Source organism: Ammodytes marinus (assembly GCF_949987685.1).
Source record: "Ammodytes marinus genome assembly, chromosome: 14".
Classification (NCBI taxonomy): Eukaryota; Metazoa; Chordata; class Actinopteri; order Uranoscopiformes; family Ammodytidae; genus Ammodytes; species Ammodytes marinus.
In genome coordinates this window covers 18462137-18487489 of record NC_137218.1, presented here as the reverse complement: position 1 = coordinate 18487489, position 25353 = coordinate 18462137, and the positions used below count along the sequence as shown (strand labels likewise).

At 43.1% G+C, this 25353-nt stretch overlaps 2 protein-coding genes across 5 annotated transcripts in view; one reads left to right on the top strand and one right to left on the bottom strand.

Moving 5' to 3' along the window:
- The window catches only part of mink1 (misshapen-like kinase 1), a 43171-nt gene extending 35063 nt beyond the window's left edge, over positions 1 to 8108 (top strand). For both annotated transcript variants that reach the window (XM_080041333.1, XM_080041332.1), the window contains 6 exons: positions 746 to 880; positions 1026 to 1126; positions 1468 to 1617; positions 1727 to 1886; positions 2446 to 2585; positions 2685 to 8108. In XM_080041333.1, coding sequence (XP_079897459.1) covers positions 746 to 880; positions 1026 to 1126; positions 1468 to 1617; positions 1727 to 1886; positions 2446 to 2585; positions 2685 to 2768 — 770 coding nt within the window. In that variant the 3' untranslated portion in view covers positions 2769 to 8108. The remainder of the gene's footprint in view (positions 1 to 745; positions 881 to 1025; positions 1127 to 1467; positions 1618 to 1726; positions 1887 to 2445; positions 2586 to 2684) is intronic.
- An 861-nt stretch (positions 8109 to 8969) lies between these two features.
- Positions 8970 to 24863, bottom strand: gnb2 (guanine nucleotide binding protein (G protein), beta polypeptide 2). Of its 3 annotated transcripts, none has more exons than XM_080040599.1 (10): positions 24284 to 24863; positions 19045 to 19119; positions 18895 to 18933; positions 18322 to 18428; positions 17541 to 17604; positions 15892 to 16054; positions 14596 to 14662; positions 14275 to 14476; positions 12371 to 12587; positions 8970 to 10289 (listed from the first exon to the last, which is right to left on the bottom strand). In XM_080040599.1, exons 2-10 carry the CDS (start codon positions 19099 to 19101, stop codon positions 10183 to 10185), a joined length of 1023 nt encoding a protein of 340 aa, XP_079896725.1. In that variant the 5' UTR covers positions 19102 to 19119; positions 24284 to 24863; the 3' UTR covers positions 8970 to 10182. The 3 variants fall into 3 exon arrangements, with proteins under 3 accessions (XP_079896725.1, XP_079896727.1, XP_079896726.1); XM_080040601.1 differs by lacking the exon at positions 24284 to 24863 and adding an exon at positions 23508 to 23566; XM_080040600.1 differs by lacking the exon at positions 24284 to 24863 and adding an exon at positions 23475 to 23565.
- Between the last annotated feature and the right edge of the window lie 490 nt (positions 24864 to 25353).

The following is a 25353-nucleotide window of genomic DNA, read 5'->3' as shown; positions in this document are numbered from 1 at the left end:
GAAATGTAGGGGGAATCACATTTGTCAGGTGGCAGTTGGTTCCACAAGCACGGAGCAACTAGTGCAAAGTACATTTCTGAGAGTTGTGCCAGTGGCATGGCTGTATACGCTGGTCACCAAAAGAAAGTGATTGTCTACAGTAGCTCAGAAGAGAGTGACATCTCAATTCCACTTAACGACACCACTGATGAGAGTTCAGATGGCCAGAAAGATGATGATGGTGACTTTGTCATTGTGACACAATGACGCACAAATCACCCCACTACGTGGGGTGATTTGTGCGACAAGACAACTTTTTTTCCGAAAGCTATATTTCTTAAACAGTTTATTCCAGATCCAAAGTTTTTATTGCCAGGGATGCACAACATCCTGAAATATATGTACATATTTGAGTTGGAGACATAACTGTCAAGGCCTCACTTTAAAATCACTTTGAGTAAAAAGTTGCACAAATCACCCCACCTTCCCCTATATATATATATATATATATATTTTTTTTTTTTTTTTTTAAACACTAATATCGCAATTTTGTTAAACAGATATCTTCTTGATGAGTACTGATGCTTTTATATGATATGTCAATTTTCATATTTTAACATGTTTAACTCCTAGATCTTCATTGTGTTTTTCTTTAATTCACAAAAATGTATTATGTAAGATGCAAAGCACAATTTGAATGCATTTAGATAATTACTGAAATTAATCCCCTATTGTAAATGATCTCCCACTATGTCTTTTTTTTTAGGCAAAAAAAATAAGGTGCGTGTCTACTACCTGGCCTGGCTGAGGAACAAGATCCTCCACAATGACCCCGAGGTGGAGAAGAAGCAAGGCTGGACCACTGTGGGCGAGATGGAGGGCTGCGTGCACTACAAAGTGGGTGAGTGACAGACGACTGCCATTCATCACCGCTGGGCTGCCTATTCCACTCTCTGGACAAATTCTCCATGAATGCAATCCGGCATGCTGAATTATTGATGCCAAGTGTCTGATGTCGGGGTGGCCTTGTGGTTTGTTCTGTCTAGTGAAATACGAGAGGATAAAGTTCCTGGTGATTGCTTTGAAGAATGCAGTGGAGGTGTATGCTTGGGCGCCCAAACCCTATCACAAATTCATGGCCTTCAAGGTAAAGTCTCCCCTTTCTCCTGTGAGCTGGATTAGTTATGCCAGAAGAGCATTCAAGTTGATTGTTTTTTTTAGCAAGATCACTTTCTGCCCCCTCTATTCCTTTTTAATTTTTTTAAATGTTTTTTTTTTATTATTTGGAAATGTTGATGAACACAGAATGCACTGAGCATATCTTTTAACTAACATATCTATATTATTATTACTTTTGTTCATGTATACATACAACAAAAAAATATGAATTCACAATGTACCGAAAAAAAAGGGTTACAATAGGAGTGGCCTGTAAGAGTGACCAAATCCGGTCATTAACTCAAACCCCCTCCTCTCCTTTTTAATCAGTCCTTTGCAGACCTGCCACACAGGCCCGTCCTGGTAGACCTGACAGTGGAGGAGGGTCAGAGGTTGAAGGTCATCTACGGCTCCATCGCTGGCTTCCACGCCATCGACGTTGACTCTGGAAACAACTACGACATTTATATCCCCGTTCATGTGAGTTGTGCAGACTCTCTCAGACATTAGTGTGTATGGACATGCTGAACCTGCAGGAGCCTCATGCCCCTTTTTTTTTTTTTTTTTTTTTTTTTTACATCTCATACAGATCCAGAGCACCATTATGCCCCATGCCATCGTGTTCCTGCCCAGCTCTGACGGCATGGAGATGCTGCTGTGCTATGAGGACGAGGGCGTCTACGTCAACACGTACGGACGCATCATCAAGGACGTGGTGCTGCAGTGGGGCGAGATGCCAACATCTGTCGGTGCGGGTCAAAAAAAAAAAAAAACAACCTTAAAGTGACTATGAGGATCTTTTAAATGTTTATGATAAAGTCAAATTTTTTCCCTTGATGACCTGTTACAGAAAACAAGACCACCAGCTAATAGAAATGTATTTTATATAGTTATTATTAATGCCTGTGCTCGGGTCTGATTCCCCGCCAAATCGGACAAAAAGATTTACGGCAGGCAGACATCACACGTTTCTAGAACAGTACTTATCAAAGTTTACTTTGCTTTACCATCGTCATATTACTTTTATTGATCTTACATAGTCACATACTGTATATTACCTCAACAAGACGCATCCTGCAGTCTCTCTTTCACACGCTAGCAAAGATCTTTAGGACATCAGGCGCTGGTGTCTTAAAAAACACTACCGCTTTTGTCCAAAGGGGTTGCTAGAATCAACAAAAACTTAAAGTTCCTGGTAGTCACTTTAACATGGATGTAGATGAAAGTGAATTAAGATAAAAGTTAATGTATCACCTGTTTAAGCCGTCAACAGCTTGCCTTGAACTGATTTTGCATTTTGCATCGCAGCTCATATCTGCTCCAATCAGATCATGGGATGGGGAGAAAAGGCCATTGAGATCCGATCAGTGGAGACCGGCCACCTGGATGGTGTCTTCATGCACAAAAGAGCTCAGAGGCTGAAGTTCCTCTGTGAGAGAAATGACAAGGTAAGAGAGATGCCGACACTTAAGCCAAGTCACTAACAGCAGCCGAATTTAAAGATGATCCCGACATGCATGTCCTTTGCGTCCCTGCTTGCTCCTCAGGTGTTCTTTGCTTCAGTGCGCTCTGGAGGAAGCAGCCAGGTGTACTTCATGACCCTGAACAGGAACTGCATCATGAACTGGTGAAGGAAACAGCTGCTCTGGTCAGTGTGTGTGGAACCTAGCAGAGTAAAGGAGGAAGTGCATCCGAAAAATCTCTCTCAAACGCATGCTTAATGCGACCACCTCTCTTATCTTTCTCTCCACTCTGTCGCCCTCATGCTCCAAAGACAGACACACACACACAAAATCTCATAGACAAACACACAAATACACAAACAATCTCTAAATCCATTCCAGCCTACACTCGTTCTGATACAGTTTCTACCTAGGCCCTCCTGATTACATTCTCACTGGAATCATCATAAAAAAGTCTCTGTTGGGCTTCAAATGTTAATACTATCTATTGATTTGTATTGTATATATTCTTGTCCTGATTTACCTTACTTGGTGGACCTGTGTTCAGTCGTGACTATTTAGTTCCTTATTGTGAAGTATGTTAAAAACATTCCTCGATGGTTGTACCGTACATTTTGAGGAAGGCATTATTAGCCATTACTGTACGTTGAAATGAAGCTGTAAATAGGTAGCACTTTACACATAGAACTGAATCATTTGCAGGCCTCTTATATAGCCTCCATTCAGTGTGTTGCCACCGGGACACGCAGACGTAAAATAATAAAGTGCCGGAGCGTCCATCTGCAGTGGCTGGTGGTCCCCCATTGTTGTTGGAGCTCCCACAATTTGATTAAGGCTTAAAGAAGGATTTACTACAAAAACATATTACAACGGGACATTGAAGTCAGAAGACAAAGTAGCTTGTTTAAATATTTTTAGGTATCTATCTATAGTAGACAGTAACCTGATGTCTTGCTTTCACAAAAATATTTTCTGGCCTGAACGGCGAATGATGTTGCAACTCTTAATCAAGGCAAGCAAGCCATGAATGCATCAAAATGTAAACTATATTTCAGCCTAAAAGCGAGTAAATAAATGTAATCAGAATTCTCCTTTTATGTGTAGTACTCAAAATCAGTGCTGTGAAAGCTCCTGCTTTGCCCCCCCACCCCCATGATTTAAGCAAAACCATTCATCTGTGACTCATCGGGCTTGTATCTAAACGATTTGTTTTCATAGATTTACAAAATACAAACATTTGATATTTATATGTAGTGATTCTGTATTGGTATTAGCCTACTGGTATTCTTCATTTAACTGTAACGATATTACCATTATATAGCCGTATATGCTATTCTTGTGGAGTCTTTGTTTGAGGAGGGTATGTCATGTTTTTGGCTTGGTAGCTTGACAACGTATGAGGGAGACATGAGAGGAGGAGGGTGTCGCTGAGATAAAAGGGATTTTAAAGGAATCCCTACACCCTCCAACCACAGTGATGTACTCTACTGTATTATAGAACAGTTCTCAGACTATATATTACTAGTGTGGATCTTTCTGTGAGAAGTGTTTGTCCAGGGGATTGCAGTAGAACCAGTCTTTAGGTGTGGTACAATAATTCATATTTGTCTTAGGCCAATGGAAATATATAATATCGGTTTGGCTCTGAAATGCCACAGAGGACTCCTTTTCATCAGGCACACAGGAGAACATGGCAGGAACAAACAAGAGACTTAATAATATATTTTCTATCTATATATTCTGCCAAAGTTCGCAGCATATTCTGTAACAGGGGTATGGTTCAAGGCCAAAGGGTATAGAGCTTAAAGGAAAAAAACTCATATAGATCACAAACCAATGTTCCTTTCAGTATATACATCCAAAAAGTCGGAGGACTTCTCTCCAATATTATGGTATCACTCTTAAATCAGCTGCTTGATCTTGCCTATACTGTAGACCTTGTTTTAAGCTGCTGCATAAGCAGCAAACAGTGTGCACTCCTACACCAGGCAGTACGGTAATAGTACGAAAGCAAGCTTTATCAGGAAGTAGCTTTTTGATTTTTTTTTTGTATAGGTCAACACATGAATCAAGCTTTGTTGCTCAGCGATTCAAACAACGCCGCTGCCACAGCACTGTGGTATGAACCGGCAGACATTTTGAAATCAAGCCGGTTTCTCTTCACTCCTATCATGTCTTATCAGCATGGAGTTGTTGGCAAGATGTCAAAGTGAAGTTAGTTCATCCGCTTATAAATACATGCTGACATGTTAAGGTCAAAATAATCCATCTGTTTTTTGTGATACTGCTGGTATGAAAAGCGTTGAGATGTTATGAAAGGAATCTAGGCAAGTGATCAATAGGATGGTCTGTTTAAGGTTGCTCTTATTAATATAAGGAGATAGCTTTGATTTTTGACTCTATAAAATATATCAGGGCAAAGGGCCTCTAATCAATCATTATATAAAATAGATGGTGAGATTATAAAACAAACTGTAAACGGGCATGGAAAGCACTTTCTCTTCAGTAAACATACATGTACAAATATATCTGGAGCAGATACTATGGTGTGCATGTGAGCCATTGAAATAGAAGAATATAGTACTATATCAAAGTTGTTCTCCCTTTTTTAGCGAATGTGTTTTTATTCTTTAAACAAATCTGTTATGTGCCATGACCTACATTTCAAATGTCACATTTACAATCCACCAGGAGCTCTGGCACTCATGCCTTTTTATGGTCAAATCATAATTTTTTTATCAATCTGTTTACAGTTTAAGCAGTGCCTTGGAGTTGGGAAGGCGAGAGGTTTTAAGGATTGGTTATGAGCCCACCCCCCCATACTTGTCTCTTACTTGAAATCCAATGAAGAAGAGGCACACCTATATTTTCTCCACTGGTATGATTTTTGATGTCCTGTGCTAGTGAAGTGCACTTAAGTCAAATCCAGAATATCCTGTGGATGGACTTGAAATGCTTAAATGATCATCAGACCCTATAACCCATCTAAAAAAAAGTCGCAATAACAAATAAGTTAGTTTGTGTCCTCTTAAACCCAGTGTAACATGTCAACAGATCTCCTGCAGTGGGAGCCAGCATATAGAAAAGCCATACGTATGAAAACGCGATTGTAGAGAATAATTAGTTTGTGCATTATAGTGCACATGTCAAAATCAACTCTGTGTGTGTGTAATGTGTGCTCAGAAAATGTAGATTCCTGCAGCAAAGATTGCTTATTCCTTAAAGATGTTGATTGTGTAATCTTGTAGTTGGGAAAATTAGCTTGAACTCTATTCTGAGAAGCCTATTTTATAAAATATGTAAATGAGTCTATATTGAGAAATAAAAGTGAATGTACATCTAAAAGACAGATTTGTATTTATATAGAAATGTGTACCGCTCTATTAATCAAAGCACAATGCATTTTAAGGCAGAGAGATCAATGTGTAGTTGAGTAGTTGTGTGCAACGGAGAGATGGAATTTTTATTTTTCCTCATTCACTCAGCAGCTGTCAAAGTCAGTATGTAACCAGTAGGTAGTTGGTCCATAGTGAACCTCATAGTCTGATGAGACAGCTGTGTGTACGGTGTCAATTAGTGAAACCTTTCTGTTGAGTTTTCCGGACAGAAAAATTATTATGTCTTCTTGTCGGCAGAAGAGGCTACTGTAAATTGCGCTGTGTGTGAGGTTGACGGGCTGTTAATATGCTAAGGTGACGACGGGCATCATCACACTGCTTGTGATGTTAAGGGCGTCTTCAAAGGCCCTTCGCTGTATTATAGAAAACCTGCAGCGCTTAGTAAGTTGGAAATGCATTGACCAATTAATGACAATTACAGAACACAGACGAAGACAATTAGTCTTTTTTTCCACAACTAAAGTTTGAAATGTTTTGGTCACCAGGTTGGAAACTCCTTCAAAGGGGAACTCCACCGACTTAGCATTAAACTTCTGTAACATGGTCAGACAGTCCCTCGATGGACAGTTAAAAAAAATTATCAAAATTGATGTATATCATCTTTTTTATTGCATGATATATTATGAAAACCTGTCACCTAACTGCAGGCAGTGCTATGCTAGCTGCTAATGTAGCCTTAAGCAGAGAATAGAAGGAGCAGGCCAAACTGGTCTGGCGAGGTCACTTCACACCCCAGGATTTTCTTTGGTTTTCTACACTTTTAGTCTTCAGCGCCCAACAGACGCTGACTCAAGTGATGTCATTTGAGGCAACTGTTGCCAGCAGCTCACCCCAAGACCTGTAAACTGACTTTGATGTGCAAAATCTGTGGAGTTTTCCCACATACCTTTGTTGTGTAATAAAAAATAAAAAAACTTGACTGGAAAACTTACCTGTATTTTCTACCTGGGCTGCTGCGCACAAGCTTAGTGTTGCACATCAAACTACTTCATTTGCAGTAAATAACAAAATACCATAGCATCATATTTATTTAATCATCTTCATTGCCTGGTGTGTTGACTGGCCTTTTTCTAGATAACATTGCAAGTAAATAATTGAACTTAGTAAAACATTAGACCCTCTTTTTACTAATGGAAGCTTCTAGTTTTGGAGGTGAGGTATCACAGAATGTCATCAACTTGATTTTGGCAGTCACTTCTCAATATTAAACCTGTTGTATCATTTTGTGCAGCAGAGTTGAAAACAATGGGTTGCAATTGTCCCACAGAAGAGTTGTTTCTGGTTGTAAATGTACCTTAAAGTGCTACTTTATTTTGTGCCAAGAGCCATTAATAGACCTTGAATTTATATGTCAGCTTGACCAGAGAGAGAGACCTTACCTCAGCTCTGAACAGCTGAAATGCAAAAAGTTTGTAATAATCAGTCAATGAGTCTTAGGCCTATGTGAAAGCGTTGTTTGAAGGTGTGTAACATCAACTTTGATCTTATGATGACATTTCTTCAAAACGAAAAAAAGGCAATACAAGCATTTGAACCAATCAAAAGTGTGGCTGTCCATCTCAGTGTGACTTGCATGAAGTGGTTCTTCAGTGGCCTTTGGCAGACTGAATGTTGGTTGGTTCATGTGTTTCGCTTGTTCCTTGTTTTTATTAGAAAACACAACCACCTGGTTGGATGCTAGCTCTACTTCTGCTGTAATGAAATCCTTAGAAACTGCCTTTATGAACTCTTTTAGAATCACTAATGAAAGATGATAATATTCTGTTGAGCCACTCCTCTATCATAGTTTACATTATCTAACCAATAAAGTGTGAATGGGTTAGCAGGTGTAGCTGGGAGTGACGCAGATCGAACTTGGGGAGCTCTTAAACAACGTGCATCTTTGGACAGAACTACAATATCTCATTTCCTTTTTCAAAACTTTTCCCCCCTTTTTTTCCAGAGACGTTAAACATCTTTGCAATGTTTTAGTTTGTGTGTGCGCGCGTCTGTTACTTGTGAGAGGTTAACTCCAGATTGTATTTCATAGACTGATAAACTTTAAGCTTTTAAAAAGGTTCTGTTGAATGATTTCATGTGTTAATAAAGAATAGTTTGAAAATTAAAATACCTTGATCTCATTAAAGACTTGTTTCATTTCTTTATATTCAAGATGTCAATCACACATTCCTGAGAGGGGGCGTAGGTGTGTAGGGTCTTTAACAATAAACAATGAATATGTGAAATATAATATTTAACCACATGATGGTGCTGCAATCTGCTTGGACCTGCTGTCTCTGTCAATAGATATCTGTTGCTTATGTTACTACTAAGACTCTTTCACTTCATAGGACACAGTTCAATTCCCACGGACACTCCATTAAATTGATTGCCATACATTTTTTATTTCTTGGTAAAACTTTCACCCTTATTTTGAGATCCTCAGATGCCGAATGAGCTGCAGCACCCCCTGGGGGCTGAAGGCAAAAGCACTTCAACCCAACAAAAAGAGGCAACATCTTTTCCCATATGAAACATTTCAAATGATATTGGGCAATGAATGGAAATTAATAGAGATATCAAATAACACTGCAGTGGGCTGACCACAGAGGACTTGTTTTACTTAACATAGAGCCCTTCTGATTCATAGCACACAAGGTCATATTTCATTGATTTTGAAGGTCAATACTATAGCACAGACTTTATTCAATATTATTACTTTTTTTTTTACCCACATACTGGTAGGCCTTAATATGAAAACACTTTAGTTTTACTTGTTTCCTAAAAGCCATCCTCTTCTCATTGATGTTTGTGATAACAATAAACTAGAATCTGTGCTAACTTGTACCTTGGCTATACCTGGGTTCACCAATCAAAACATGAAGCCAGAAGTGAATATACACAAATATCCCATTGAGTTGATCACTTTCCAAGTGTAAGGACAAAATGTTCCATTGTCTTCGAAAGAAAAAGAAACCACACTTAGTCGCAGGAGAGGCTATTTTTTATTAATATTATGTACAATTATACCATCGTAATGTCCAGATAATACATTGACAAAGTCAAAGTATGAACACTGGCTCCTGCTTTATTAAGATGCGTCTATAATGCTTTTATTTTTTTATCAGCCTCCTGGATCTCACATCTTTAATTTACTTGTTAATTTAACTTCATCAATATTCTCTATTAATAATCCTTAAAGTGTATCTGAGGCACACAGGGAGGACATGAATAAAATAAGTGTAAAAATGAAAAGTATGAATCAAATCAAATCTTAAGAGCAGATATACTGCAATGTATGCGGGGGGTACATATCTATAAAAACAGTGACTACATGATGTTTGGAGCCAGTTGAAAATAAGAGTAGATATTTTCCTGGGACTCTGTCGATCATCGGCCCATCCTGTCTGTCAGTGGTTGTTTTGTGTTTTTTTTTCTTTCTTTTTTTCTCAATATTAATGGGTTCTCTTCCACAACTGTTCTTCTTTCACATTAACATCACTTAGATACGTGTGGTACCGAGACAAAAGGAGCACAGAAAAATTTGTCTGAAGCGCATTTTGGACTTCATTGTAAACAAAGACAGAATTGTCCAATAACGTCTTCTCCCCCGTTTAACTCGAGGAGCAGTGTCTCTCAGGAAAAAGTGTATTTGTGTGTGTGTGTGTGTGTGTGTGTGTGTGGGGGGGGGGGGGGGTTGTGTGTGTTTGTCTGTATGAGAATGAGTTAGACGTGTTAAAAGGCTTCAGGTTATAGTGGCATTTTTTGTTTTTTTTATTTGAGCAGCTGACGTTCCAACTGTATTTGGTCACATTTTTACATTTTACAGATTGTGTGTGCGTGCGTACGTGTGTGCGTGTGTGTGTGTGTGTATGTGATACTATAGCCTTGCTGCTGTGCACTTAAATCAGCTGTAGGTAGTGTGGGCATGTGTTCAGGTCTTGTGTTGTGTCGTGTTGTCCTGCATATTATGTGTGTGTGTGCTTGTGTGTGTGTGCGTGTGTGTGTGTGTGTATGTATGTGTAAACTCATATCTAAGTCATATATATTATGTACAGTACAATGTTGCAGTTTGTCTGTTTGAATCTTACATACAGTGAATACAGGGTGCAAACTGTGTCCCAAGATGGGAGCGGTGTCTGTCTTGTTGGACATGTGCGTGCGTGTGTGTGTGTGTGTGTGTGTCTGCTGTTTATATGCATGGCTCAGTTCCAGATCTTAAGGAAGCTGTCCCAGGATCCGGTGCTCACCGCCATGCCGTCATCCGTCACACCCAGACAGCTCACACGATTGTCATGGCCGGCCAGGACTCCTGTAGGAGGAATGAGGACAGACAAAAGAAGACTTGTAACTGCAAAAATGTTTTGCTCTTCAGATTGCGCAGATTTTTTTTTACCACATGGAACACAGCAAGCTAGTGTTCTTCACTGCTTTAACTCGCAACACCCAACATACTGTATGTACTTTTTTGTTTTAATTTCTTAATCAAAATAAATGTGTGAATTCAGAGTTGTTAGTCTGGCACGGTGTTTTATTTTCCTGAACAATGAATCATGATGGAACAGTTGTGACGATGTTATGTTCAAACCATGAGACAGATTTTGTTTCACAACTTCTTAAACTTTTACAGATTATTCGTCATGTAGGTGGTGAGTTTTTGTTCCAGTGAAAATAGCTCTCTAGTGCTCAGTTAACATTAACCAGGTATCACAGTGAGCCCCTTTAACACATGAACTCTTAAAAAAATTATCCAGAGGATCAGACTCGGGTCTGCTCTTTCAGACACACAGCAGGAGGTTGTTTGCTGCACGAGGTATGTGCCACATTTACATACAGTAAGTTACTCCCATCTCCTGCTCCTAACCCTGACTTAGTACTAAGGGGTCACCAAGGTTAAAGTGGCTACGAGGAACTTTGGCGGCTGGCGGCCCCTTTGGACAAAAGCGGTAGTATTTTTACGACGCCAGCTGTCGTAAAGCTGTTTTCTAGCGCCTGCCGGCCGGTGCGGGTATCCTGTTATTAGGACCCAATATAGTGCATGTCCGTGTTGAAAGTGTGAGGGCACGGAATCTTTTCGGCTCCGTGAGAATGGTTAGTGACACTGCATCAACTCAATGCCAATCAGTGCCACACACACCTGATTGCAATGCGTTGATGCAGTGTCACTAACCACTCTCACGGAGCTGACAAATTCCATGCCCTCACAGAAAGCGAATGAACGAGAGACGGCAGTATGGATCACGATGAGGTAATGTGTTATGTTGTTGTAAATAATGACTATTTCAGATGAATAATGGTCATCTGATGATGATGAAGCAAAGTAAACTTTGTTTTAGTACCGTTCATTCACTTAGGAGTAAACACTGCAGGACTAGTTTCCCTATTAAATTGTTTACAAGTTGCTTGGCAACGCCCTCCTCCCGCCCGTCTATCACTCTCCCTTTTTGCTTTTAGTTGTTTTTTATTGAATTTAGTTTTTTCTTTGATGGTTCTGCCCCGTTATCAGCCATTATGACGACAAATAACTTTCTTAAACAAGGCTCCCCTTCCGTTACCTGGAGGGATAGGCTACTCAAATCACGTTGCTGCGCTACAGTGAAATCTGCGACCAATACGAATGTGTGACAATAGAGCCTGCATGCGCAAGCCGAAAATCGGACTGGGTGTGTGACCAGACCAAAGGCATTAATAAAAACTATATACAGTAAAAACTGATTTGCACTGATGGTCTTGTTTGCTGTTAAAGGTCATTTATGATTATCAGAGGAAAAATGAGGCTGTTTTAAAGATATTTAAAATTTCGTAGCCGCTTTAAGTCTGGGTTGAATAACCCTGACATTTGTGTTCACACATACAGCTCACCCGGGTAAACGCCAGATCATTTCAGTGTCGCATTGCATATGTGAAAGGGGCTATGGTAACATTATTACATTACATGTCATTTAGCAGATGCTTTTATCCAAATTAAGGTAGGCAGTTAGCATTAAGGGAAACCATTAAGCAATAAATGTTTTCATTTACTTTCACTTGCTTTTTTGAGTTGTAAGAAAAAAAATGGCTTAAGCAAACCAATATTTTCTCTAACTTTCACCTGCTTTATTGCGTATTGCAGCCATACCTTGCATTTATACAATACTTTTCTGTTCCTTGTACTCCTATAACCTTTATATAGAAGTTTTAGTTGATGGTATATAAAGTGCACAAACACACACCTATGATTGTCCCTCTGAGGCAGAAAGAGCACATAGTAAGCTATATTTTTAGGTCGGTAAAAATGATCTTAAAAGACCTCTATTATCTCAATGCCATGGCTCCATAATGAACATAATCCTAACTATAGCTTCAGGGCCGGACCTCTCTAGACCTACTCTTTCACATCCCAGCGGCACCCACCTGCACGGTCTCCCTTCATGGCGTCCCAGATGTTGCAGTTAAAGTCGTCGTAGCCGGCCAGCAGCAGGCGGCCGGAGCGGGAGAAAGCCACGGAGGTGATGCCACAGATGATGTTGTCATGGCAGTAGAGGCTGAGCTCCTGGTCGGCACGCAGGTCAAACAGCCTGCAGGTGGCGTCGTCGGAGCCTGTGGCGAAGGCGCTTCCATTGGGAAAGAACTTGGAAGAGGGGGAAAAAAGGGGGAAGATGGTGTGAGAAGAGGTAGAAAGTGTGTATGATGACAGCTACACCGAGACACTCCTAAAGGTCACCTATAATGCACTTTTTCATGTTTTTGTTACATTAACATGGGTCTATAAGCTATAAGGAAAACCAACCACCTCTCTTTTCCTCCACGTCCACCCCTCGTCAGATTTCTCTCCACTTATGATGTAATAACGGGATAAGCCACGCCCCCTCATTACCAACGTAACTACCTCCAACTGTGATAAGACCCCCACCCCCCAGATACCCCTGAATCTAATTGGCAGTTAGTTTTAGGGCCAATCAGACCAGATTGGGGTTTTTGGAAGGCAGGGCTTAAAGAGACAGACGCTAAAACGGAGCGTTTTAAGACAGAGGCGGAAAAAAGGAGATTCAGTAATGGCACTGTGAGAATTATAAAGGTTTTTTTCTGGACAGTACACCATGAAAACAGTTTATAGTAGAAACCCAAATTATTGATCCTGAAAATGAGCATCATCATTTGTGACCTTTAATGACAGGTGGGAAAACAGATAGAAATACATAACTAGAAAGTGATTCTGCAGAGGAGAAGTGTTCCTCATTTCTCTACAAAACTATACTGCCATTGGCTACTGGGGTCTTTATTCCTCAGTCTGAGAGACAATCAGCATGTTTTATTAGTAGATCCCTCCCACCTATCAGATTAACCTGTGTGGCGTGTCGGCCCAGGCTCCCGACTGGAGATGGTCTCGGTCGGGAGTCTGGATTGATGCACGATGCTCAGATATGGCGTTAATGGCTAATCTTGTTAATCCTTTAGCGTGCTCCCACTTTAAATCCGTCCCAAAGCTGGAGGCAAGACAGCGTGTGAGTGACGTCACCGAGACAAATCTGTTGATGCTGTATTATACTGCACACGGGGGGAACAGACTGCCCCTTTAGCCCACCACGAGTTACTAGTGCATCATATACAACACTGTTTCTTTTCTATTCTGTTCTTTCCGAGGGTTCACGTTAACTTTCAGATTGGGATTACATACGTAGTTTTTTATGGATTTTCTGTCTAGATGTTTTGACTTATTCTTTAAGCTTTTACTTTTTCTGCTAAACTGTACTGTAGGTTTATTAACTGGTTTGCAATGGCAACTTCAAAAACAAGTAAATAAACGCTCATGTATACTTAGCATATTTATTAATCTATGCATCATATTTCTTTTTCAAAAACAAGCTAATTTATGTTCATCTTCAGGTCTCAGCTCTACTCTAAATAAAGCAACACTACTCTTAATGTACATGCATCTTTCATCTAACTCACGAATATGCTGTTTAGTATTTTACTTCCGTTAGCTTTAGGGACCCTAGAGAAGTAGCTGAATTCTACACTTGCTGCACTGCAACTACACAAAAGCATCTTGAGACTGATACTGTTAATGCCCACCTTTTATGCACAGATTTGCTGTAATAATAATAATTTATGGTATTTATTTCTTATCAAGCCTCGACAAAGACCTTCAGCAGAAAATAAGCAGCTATTTTTGAGATGGCTAGTGAACTGCACTTCATGTGTAAAGATTGAGTGCCTGTTAAACTGTTGTGCGATCCCAGAAAAACAAGAAAAGAAATACGAAACGTAGACACATATTTGACTTGTAATAATGCTGCCCTGAGAGAAACACTCACACAGATGGCGTTGATGTCTGACTCATGGCCCGTGAAGGTCTGCCGGCACATGCTGTCCCTGATGTCCCACAGTTTGACCGAGGCGTCGCATGCTCCCGACACAAAGGTGCGGCCGTCGGGCGCCAGCGACAGACTCATGACGTCGCCACTGTGGCCCGAGAAGACCGTGGTCTGCTGGCTCGTCTCAATGTCCCACAATGCACTGGGGGGTGGAGAGGATGGGGGGAGGTGGGGTGAGCATAGTATGGAGTTAGACACCGATCAGCTCAGCAAAACATGTTTGTGGTGCCACACGTCTGTGTTTTGATCTCTGAGGCTCACCATGTGGTGTCTCCCGAACTCGTGATGATTTGATTGTCATCAATGAAACGGCAACATGACAGGTAACCTGAGAGAACAGGAAGTACAGGCGTTGGGATGAGTTACTGTTGGTTGTTGGGACTGAATGAAACTCGAAATATTCAAGATGATAATGTGCAAATGCAAATTTCGGAGTAGGTTTTATTAGAGTGGCATCACTAGCATTTACTGTAATACAATAAGCATAAAAAGGAATGTTGTTGTAACAGTACACTGAATGTACAAAAATATAGACCAAGGGTGGAAAGAATATGTTAGCGACAGTTCCTACATTGTAATCTAAATTTGATATGTGACTGGCTACTGTTGTGTACATATTTGTATTGAAAATGCACTTAAGATACTTTAGTTTCCACCAGGCACTTTATGATGTCTTAAATTATATTTTCATCTTTCCTACAAAGAGCACTCTCCTTCATAGATGGTCAATTGTATAATCTTCTCAGAAAAAAATATTCACCAAATTTAAAGAGTTTGTTATAATCCCCACAAATATCCAAAGGAATAGTGACTGCAGTCTTCCTAATAAAGTAGGGCGGATTGTTTGTGTACCCAGAGAGGCAAAACGTAGGCCAAAAACAAACAACCGCTAACAATCGACTAAGCACTTGCTGCTGCTCACGTAGCTAAATGTTGAACTCAGAGCCTCTCTGGTCTAGATTTAAACAGCTGAAAAGTCAGAGGACACCGTTTATAGGGATAACAGTAAGAAAATCAAACTGAAGATGCTAACATCGGGAGGACATGCTCTCCCCGTGCCCAGTGGAACTCTTGCAGTAGATTATGTTAGGTTGCAGTCTGTAAAAATCTTATTTGCAAAAATTGTATTTCCCTTGTAGACTATAAATGTAGTGTATTTGTGCTCATATGCAGAAATCATGAAGATGCAACAATAAATCCATGTATTGTTAGTTGATGGTTTAACATGGTTAATATCTGTAAGCCAAACATATGATCTGCTAATCACGTCACAAAACTACCAAAAAAAACAAAAAAACAAAAAAAGAAAACTGGCTGCTTCTAAATGACTTGCGGGAGCAGCAGCATTAGGCCTAACTTCAGTGTCTAACAGACAGGAGTTAAAACTCATTAAGACTGTGTTGCCCTGCGATTAATTAACCGTGTAAATGATATCTTCATTGTTTTGGGGAGGGGTTTGGGGGCGCCGCTTTCGCACAAGGAAGAGAGGACTGGTGTGTGCTCGGAAGATTTGAGTGCGAAACTGAGGTGGCTCAGCTCAGTGTCTCTCTCTCTTACCTGTGTGGCCAGGTAGCTCCCTGCTGACCCTCACGTTGCCCTCGCGTGTCTTCAAGCAGTAGATGGAGCAGATGTTGTCCAGTCCACCGCAGGCCACGTAGTTCCCGGAGGGGGCATATGCGCAGGTCATCACCCAGGAGGAGCGCAGGGGGATGGCATGTATCTGGGACGAGGGGGGGGGGGGAGGAGGTTCGGAAGCAGAAATGTTAACGTTTCTAGAAGAAGGGAAACCCAATGCAAAGTCTTAAAGGTCACATATTGTGCCAATTTTATAGGTTTAAAATTGTAATTCGGTTCTCTACAAGAAACTTCTTTCATGGTTGCAGTGTCCAAAAAAGCCTTTTTTACATCTCACAGTGCCATTGCTTAATCTCCTTTTTTCAGCTTCTGTCATTTTCTTTTTAAGCCCCGCCTTCTAAATTATCCCAGTCTGCACTGATTGGCCATGAATCTAACTGCAGGTTTGAATCTAATGCCTCGTGTCCACCGAGTAGAGCGGGTCGGGTCGGAGCAGATCGGTTCTCCATTTGCCAAAAGTTGGGTAGGGTACGGATATAAGCGCCTAACCGCTCTAAGCCGCTCCTATTTTCGGTACTCCTCCATTGGGGTACCAGCCGCCTGAAAGGGTGCCGAAAAGGTGGAGCTACACATGCCGTCTGTTTATTGGTCGAAAGAATAATTTCCGCTGTGTGTAGTAACCTCGGCAAGAGTGAAGAGTCTTGTGTTTTGGCGAAAATGTGAGCGCAGCACTGTTTATTGTGTGGTGTTTTTTTTCGTAATTAAATTAATCAGTTGGCTACGCTGTGTCCCACTGCTACGTTGTCACGTAGCTGCCGCAGCCAGCGCTGTTCGCTCACTGTCTCTGTCAGTTGCACCAAACCGTCTCTGTGCATTTACCGGCGTAATACGCTCACAACACCAGGGGGGATAAATAAAGAAGTTTCTGGTTTGACCAAGCAAAAACGAGAGACAACTGGCATGACCACAGTTGTTCCACAGCCCGATAGGTTGACCCATATTCTGGCGGCGGCTATCGCAGTCCAGCCTAAACCCTGCCCTACCAGTAATGGTAGGGTCGGCGGTGGAAACATCACCGAGATTCTTAAAAGTGAACTGTCCCGCTCTGAGCCGCTCCGACCCGACCCGCTCTACTCGGTGGAAACGAGGCATAACTGCCTGTTAGATTCAGGGGTTTGCTTATCATAGATGGAGGTAGTGCTAAGTAAGGTTTAGAAATGTGTGTGTGTGTGTGTGGGGGGGGGGGGGCATATGATGTCATAAGAAGAGAGAAATCTGACTGGGGTTTTTTTAACACAGGTTTTTCAGAAAGTTGGAGGTAAAGAAAAAAAGAGAGAGGGTTTATTTGTTTCATACTTTGGAAGTCTATTTACACACAGGGAGACCAATGGAAAACCATGGAAAATGGCATTTTGCATAATAGGTTACCTTTTAGAGGAGCATATAAATGGGTTATTATTAACACTGCAAATCTAATGCCAATGCAGGTTAGTCATATCAAAAAATGTGTATGAGTCTACAGCACTCCAACTAGGGAAAGACTTTACTTTCACTTCAAGTTCAGAAAGAGACCACGTGTGAGTCTTTATACAGTGATGGCCTGATGAGAGGCATTATTTAGCCGATTTTACCTTGTTAGTGGTGTAGCTGTCCCAGACGATCAGTTTACCATCTTGAGAGGCACTAACCAGGAGCCTGCGGGAGCAAACATTTCATACCTTAACATCCATTCATTTAATATTAATGTTTAAAAAAACCTCATTTTGACGTTTTGTCTCTTGGAAATTCAGAGATGTTTGTGAGGATGTACGGGGGCACAGTGGTAATTTGAGCTAAATTCTAATGTGCTAACATGCTCACAATGATAATGCTAATATGGTGAAGTTACCCGGGTTTGTTTGCTATGTTCAGCATCTTTGTTTAGTGTGTTCCCATGCTATAATAATATTAGCTAATTGTTTATTAACACACAGTGTTGACCTGATGGCGCCAGATGACAGGTCACCAAATGTATTAGTAGGCTATTCATTTAGAGAGGGGCATGAATGTCTGTTCTTAATTCTGTGACAATCTTTTCAATTTCTGTCCAGACATTTCAAATAAAACCATCAAAGTGGTGCTAGAGGAAGAGCCGTTTGATCAATTGAATTCATCGTCTTGGCACCATGAACAAATGTACCACATTTCATGGCAATCCATCCAGTAGCTGTTGAGACATTTCTAAAGTGGTGGCCTGACAAGACATGAAGGCAGCTCCACCCCTAGCAATAAGCTCGACTCTTGCGTGTTTGCATCGTGCCGTGTGATGTGAAATAGCCATTTCCAGGCGATTTTTACTATCATAATTGCTGTTGAATGAAGCCAAACCCTTCATTTGGTGTGTTTGAGATGTTTTCTTCAGTATAGACTCACCTTGAGTCTGTACCCCAGTGCATGGCATAGATCTTAGCGAGATGGCCCCGCAGGGTGCGTCTTGTCCGCATCTGAATCCGCCCCACAGGATCCAGACCAGCAGTTATCTTGGTTGATGGGAATAGTGTCAATCAGAGGATTAGTTTTTATGAAATTCACCCGTTCTATTGAAAACTGAGTGTGATGGAAACAAACTACGGGGACGTTTTCCACAGCTACCAGACACAGGAATGGCTAAAATTTCCCAACAAATTTTACGACACAAATACATTTAAAATGTTATTATATTCCTTTGATATAAAGGCCATAATGGAAAACTTGCTGATGATTATCCAGCCTGGGACATTATGTTTCCATTCCTGATCCATTGTGTGGGTGTGAATATAATCTATTTTTTCCAAACCATGTTATAAAATAATTCAAAAAAAGATTTTAAGTAGCTGCTCTGCTCTTTTTACCGGCAAGAATTAAAAAACGCCCAGGCCTTCTAAATCTCTCAAGATTATTCAATTAGCCTAATACTGATCAATCCAGCCCCATTAAAAAGATGTATCGACATCTGGTGGCACGTACCTGTGTCAGGGTTGAATCTCCACATGCTTTCCTGGCATCCTGACGGACACAGAATCATTGGATGAAGGGGGATGAAAAAAAAAGTTCCAAATACATCAGCAACACCATGCCATGGATTAAAAAACTCAACTCCTAAAACATCTGACTTACTCTTATCTGGTTCCTCAGCTGCTCAGCCTCCTGGCGAAGCTGCTCCAGCTCACTCATTTTGGATTTGTCCGTCACCTGTGCAAACATTAGACCGACATTTACATATAGTATCATGGCCAGATGGGATTAGCATAGTTTCATGCCTTTATAATCCAGTAATCCAGTAATCCGCTTTCATCCAAAATAAATCAATTACGTTAAATAATTTGCTCAAAATGCTGTTTGTTCCAGATTTAAGCCAATCAATAATAAAATAAAAACATGTTTTTAATCTCACTGGTTTACTGTACCCACAGTGAGAAGAAAACCTTGTAATCTGTGTATGTGAGGAAACGGAAGGTTCTCCGTGAGAATGGTGACTGATTCCCTCACTGCAATCTGGTGTGTGGCACTGATTGGCTGATTGGACCCAGGTGTGAGGAGATGATATATGCCCTGAGATCCCAGTGCTCTGTGCTGCTCATTATCTCACCTTAAGAGGTAGTGAGAGGTTGTCTCTGAGTGCTCTCTGTGTTAAGTTTTTCTGGTCTTCTGTTTTACTTGTGTGTTTCCGTTCAGCTGCTTGGCAGCGGTGGTTTAGTTTGTGCTTTAGTTTTTCTATATTAAAAGGTAGCCTGTTTGGCCCTTTCTAGCCTTGTGCTTTTTGTTTTCTCCCCCTCCCCTTCTTCGCGTTAGCGATTTAGTGGTTATCCCTCCGGGGATAACTTTAAGACACCCTTTGGTCCGCACCTGTGTCCCAAACCCTACCCCCAGTCCTCACAGAATGAGCAGCCCAATGCAGGGCACAGCGGACCCCACTAGTGCTGACAGTTTAGAGGTCCATAGGCAGGCAATTTCTGCTCAAGGAGCCATGTTGGGCTCACACGACCAAACCCTACGTGCCATTGTAGAGCAACAGGCCTCGCAGGACTGCATGCTTCGGGAGATACTGGCCCGTTTACAGCCACCTGGGCCAACCCCTACCCAAGCACAAGCACCTCCAGTTCCACCCCATGACCCTTTTGTAGGCCAGGAGACCAAGCTGGCAACCCCAGCCCGCTATGACGGGCATCCAGGGAGGTGTAAGGGATTTATAACCCAATGCTGTTTAGTTTTTGAGTTACGACCCTCTATGTTTAGCACCGACCGAGCCCGGGTCGCATATATAATATCCCTTCTTTCGGAAAAGGCCCTTTCATGGGCTACAGCCTTGTGGGATAGGCAGACTCCAGTCTGCGCTGACGCGCCCCTCTTCATGGCGGAGATGAGGCGCGTGTTCGACCACGACGTTAGTGGCCACGAAGCAGCCAAACGCCTCCTTAGGTTACGTCAGGGCTCTGCAAGCGTTGCAGAATTTTCAATTAAATTCCGGACTTTAGCTACGCAATCAGGTTGGAACAGGGAGGCTCTAGTGACCACTTTTAGTCATGCCTTGTCTGAGAGAGTTCAGGATGAGCTCGCTTCCCGTGAGGTTCCAGATTCACTTGAGGATTTAATCTCATTGGCTATTAGAATTGACAACAGAATTCGTGAGCGCAACAGAGAGAGAAAACAAGCGTACACCCACCAGATGTCCGAGGAGTTTAGTATCCCTTGTGAAAGACCTACCCTGCCTGAGGGGTCCCTTAACAATGATGATCAGGAACCCATGCAAATAGGACACGCACGGCTTACTTCCGTGGAAAGACGGAGGCGTATGAGCAGTGGCGTGTGTCTATACTGTGGGAGTGTGGGTCACTTCATTCGCCAGTGCCCCTCAACGCAGAAATACAATAAGCAGGGAATCAGGGTAGGCGTGTCAGACCTTGGGGAGGTCTTGCAGAGTCGTAATAATTCCCCTCCCGTGGTCAGTAGTTGCACCCCTTTGCCCTTTGAGTTATTATGGGATGGACACTGGCGCACCTTCTCTGCATTTGTTGATTCAGGAGCAGCAGGTAGTTTTATGGACTCAACCCTGGCCCGAAAGCTCAATTTACCCATTTATGATCTTCCTTGTCCACTCGCAATTAATGCAGTGGATGGGCAACCATTGGGTAGGGGTAGGGTTGAGAGGGTCACCTGCCCGATTTTCATTCGCATTGGCAATCACACGGAAGAGATTAAGTTTTTTCTTATTGATACACCTCAGTTACCCCTCATTCTGGGAAACCCATGGCTCAAGGAACACAACCCTCACATCAATTGGAGGACTGGGAGGGTGATGAGCTGGGGTCCAAACTGTGCATCTCACATGATGGAATCAGACTCGGTTCAACTCCAACCTGTTGGATGTGAGCCCCCTCCTGCCACAAGTGCCTCTGTCTCAAAATCTCACAGTTCAGTAGGCCTTCCCTGTGCTTCCCCCAGCGACCGCCTGACTCTCGGGGTTATTGAGACCTTGACTCCCTCTGATTCTTCGCCCTCTGTGTCTCTTCTTGCAAATGGGGTTCCTGCAGAGTGCGCTGAACTTAGTGAAGTCATTAGTAAACATAAGGGCCGTCCACGTTCAAAAAATCAGAGGCTAAATGCCTTATCTCTACGATTCCAGTGTTCAGATAGTGACAGTTCTCCAGAGCCCATTGTGCCCCTTACCCACATCTGTGCCCCACTGACTGGGGAGATTGACACAGTGGTTCAGGGGGCTCAACAGCAGGAGCCGGACCCAGGAGGGGGGCCCCAAGGCTGTCGGTATGTTCCGGCACGAGTGCGATCACAAGTGCTTGAGTGGGGCCACTCCACACACCTCACAAATCACCCCGGTGTTCGTCGCACTATTGGTTTTCTCAAACGGAGATTCTGGTGGCCCCGGATGGGTAGAGATGTGAGCGAGTTTGTGGCAGCTTGCAAAATTTGCACCCGAAACAAGACGTCACAACAACATTGCCGCCCAGCCCCAAACTATCGGGTGGGTCAGAGGGTGTGGCTCTCCACAAGGGATCTCCCACTGCGGGTAGAGTCTCGCCAATTGCCGCCACGTTTCGTTGGTCCCTTCAGGATCATTCGAAGGATAAACCCCGTCAATGTTCGCCTCTTGCTTCCTCGGTCCATGAGGATTCACCCCGTGTTTCATGTTTCCCGCCTCCAGCCAGTCTGTTCCGATCCACTAGCCCCTCCAGGGAGGCCTCCACCCGGGGTGGGTGGGGGGTCCTGTTGGAACGTCAGGTGCCGTTCCTTAGAGGGGTGGTCCTGTGAGGAAACGGAAGGTTCTCCGTGAGAATGGTGACTGATTCCCTCACTGCAATCTGGTGTGTGGCACTGATTGGCTGATTGGACCCAGGTGTGAGGAGATGATATATGCCCTGAGATCCCAGTGCTCTGTGCTGCTCATTATCTCACCTTAAGAGGTAGTGAGAGGTTGTCTCTGAGTGCTCTCTGTGTTAAGTTTTTCTGGTCTTCTGTTTTACTTGTGTGTTTCCGTTCAGCTGCTTGGCAGCGGTGGTTTAGTTTGTGCTTTAGTTTTTCTATATTAAAAGGTAGCCTGTTTGGCCCTTTCTAGCCTTGTGCTTTTTGTTTTCTCCCCCTCCCCTTCTTCGCGTTAGCGATTTAGTGGTTATCCCTCCGGGGATAACTTTAAGACACCCTTTGGTCCGCACCTGTGTCCCAAACCCTACCCCCAGTCCTCACAGTGTATGGCTGTGCTACCGTCCATGTCTGGTTTGAGTGAGGAGAATAATCTGTAATGACTAAGATGCTATGGAGCAGCCAGCATCTCTACCGGGCAGCGGGATACTGAGCGAACACGCCCTTTAACTTGTTGCACTGTGCACTGACAGGTAGTGCATCATGTCATAGCGTGTGCTGATGCTTGATACAGGTCAATGGTTCTCCAAAATGTAAATAACATGTAAATAGCCTACGTCCAAGAAGTATCCCTAATATATGTGGGCCAACTGATGTAACACACACACACACACACACACACACACACACACACACACGCCTACACTGTAGTCTACATGATACTGTACCAGGATGCAGCATATCCTCTTCCTGATAGGAGCACAGTTACATTCAAAACAGCTTCCCAAAAACGGGGAGCGTCTATTTGCATATGTGAGCCAATTCAAATCAACAGTAGGCCCTAACGCTGCAGAACAAACATGCATACAGTGCGCCCTGCAGAAAAACCGCAATTAGCTACAGTAGGTCACTGCTCCCTGGAGGGACCTGCGACCAGATGGATCACACGACACTAATGGAAGCCAAAAGGGGTGCATCATGGGCCTCGGTCTCCTGGCACAGCTGCTCATTTAGCCAATGAGGAGAGGGAGGGGGCGATGCATCAGAGATCAGGCCTGGATGGGTCCAAGCCAGATGCTCGGGTGCACGCTTCCCGTTGCCTGTGAGCCACATTTGTGTCGATATCCTACCACTGGACGTGGAGGAGAGGCGAGAGAAACACACACACACACACACACACACACACACACACACACACACACACACACACACACACACACCACAGATCCCACCTGCAAAGTCGCAGACGAGGAGCAGCCTCCTACCTCCTACAACACCACGGTGAAGCCGATGGGGAAGGTTAAGTTATGAGAACAAAGCGCGTTCTCAGTGTCCGCACCTTAGCCTTAGGAGCGCACTGGTAACCTACCTCCTTTTTATAGCATTTTTTTTTTTTTTTTTTACAACACCAGGAGACAGCAATGCAAATAACATGGGTGCCAAGTGCGGCTGGCCCCACCCCTTTTGGATGCACATCTGATGTGCAGCTACAGCACCATGGCACGGCTACATCTGCAGCTGGAGGAGAGCGCAGAGCCCAGATAGGCTACAACCCACACTGTCAACGTTCATGTCAGATAAAGTGTGTGTGGCTGCGTTCACTCCCGGGTTAACACATGCAGGCCCGAGCCGGGAGCTCCGCACCGATAATGGAAGACGTAGTAAAGAAGGAGAAAACGGTAGAAAAAAAACAAGAAGCCACATTATAGCGCACTTCATAAGCACTTGAATTCACACGGCCGCAGCATTTAGAGCCTCCTAGTGGTTTTTCAAATGGGAAGGCTGCAGGCCGCGTTAGTGCAGGCTCTATTACATATTGATCAGCACAGAGAAGCTGATGATGAAGGCCCTGACCACATCTTGTTTCAGATGCTGATAGCTCCTGTAATGCGGATGTAGCTAAGTGAATTTGGTCGAAATGATGCCACGAATAGGCAAAGCACAGGCACAGCACCACCCCAGCCATCGTCTTATTAGCCTACACTCCAAAAAGGCCGGCCTATACGGCGGCTGTCACTGCGTTTGATAACGGGGCGGCTACCTGTTAATTCTCCCGATGCGTTGGCTGCTTTTTTTTCCTTCAGTCGTTTTTTTTTAAGAAAAAGGACAAAACGAAAGCAACCCCCTTCTCCAGAGAAAGAAAAAATCCCGTGGTGTATCGAACACTACACGTCTTTTCCACTCATTGACAAGCGAGCTGCAAAAAAAAAAAAAAAAAAAAGGAGATCCACTTGAAGCTCCGAGTGTCACGATCAGGCTCTTTCCAAATCCTTCGACAAACGAAGGAGGGCTACACACATTTCCATTTTTCTCTTGCTGTAGATAGCGGAGCTCCTGAAAAAAAGAAAGATGAGGTCTGCCGCTGCCTCTGCTGCTGCTGCTGCTGCTGCCGTTTCCTCTCCGGAAAGCTTTTGCGCCCCCCTCCTCCTCCTCCCCCTTTTTTCACGCCACCACAAGTTCACCGAGGAGAAGAAAAAAACAAAAACACCTTCGTCCAGGGCGACGTAAACAAACACAATTCGCCTCTAGAGTTATAGGACCCCGGGCCGCTCAAGGGCTGTCCATAAAAACAGCGTTCAGTTTTTACTCCGAGAGTCTCTGCTTCTTCTCGTGACGTTATCCTCGTTTCCTTCCTCTCTCTCTTTGCTGGTTTCCTCCTCCTCCCTCTGCCGACACTTCATCAGGACAACCGCCCCCCAGTCAGAAATGAATTACTGGGGGGGGGGGGGGGGGGGCTCTTATAGTAGGCTAAATAGTTCGATTAAAAAATGTATAAATAAAATTAGCTGCAAGAAATCAGCCCATCAGCAGATGTTCTGTGTCTTTTTTCTCTTCCAGAGTAAGGAGACGGCCGCCCCCTCGCTCAGTTATCCACACGGTTTTTTCCCTTCTATTCTCTCTTTCTGAATATCATCATTCAGAAACTGGCTGCCAAGATCACGCGGTGAACGCTTGCAGAAATAATGGTCCTCAATATCCGGGCATGAAGCATGTTTCAACCACACCCATCTCTTAAATACTAAATAAATCCCATGACCCCCCCATCCCCCCCTGATCACTGTGCAGAGGGTTGAGGTCAGGTTTATATCTGTTCAAAGGGATAAACTATAG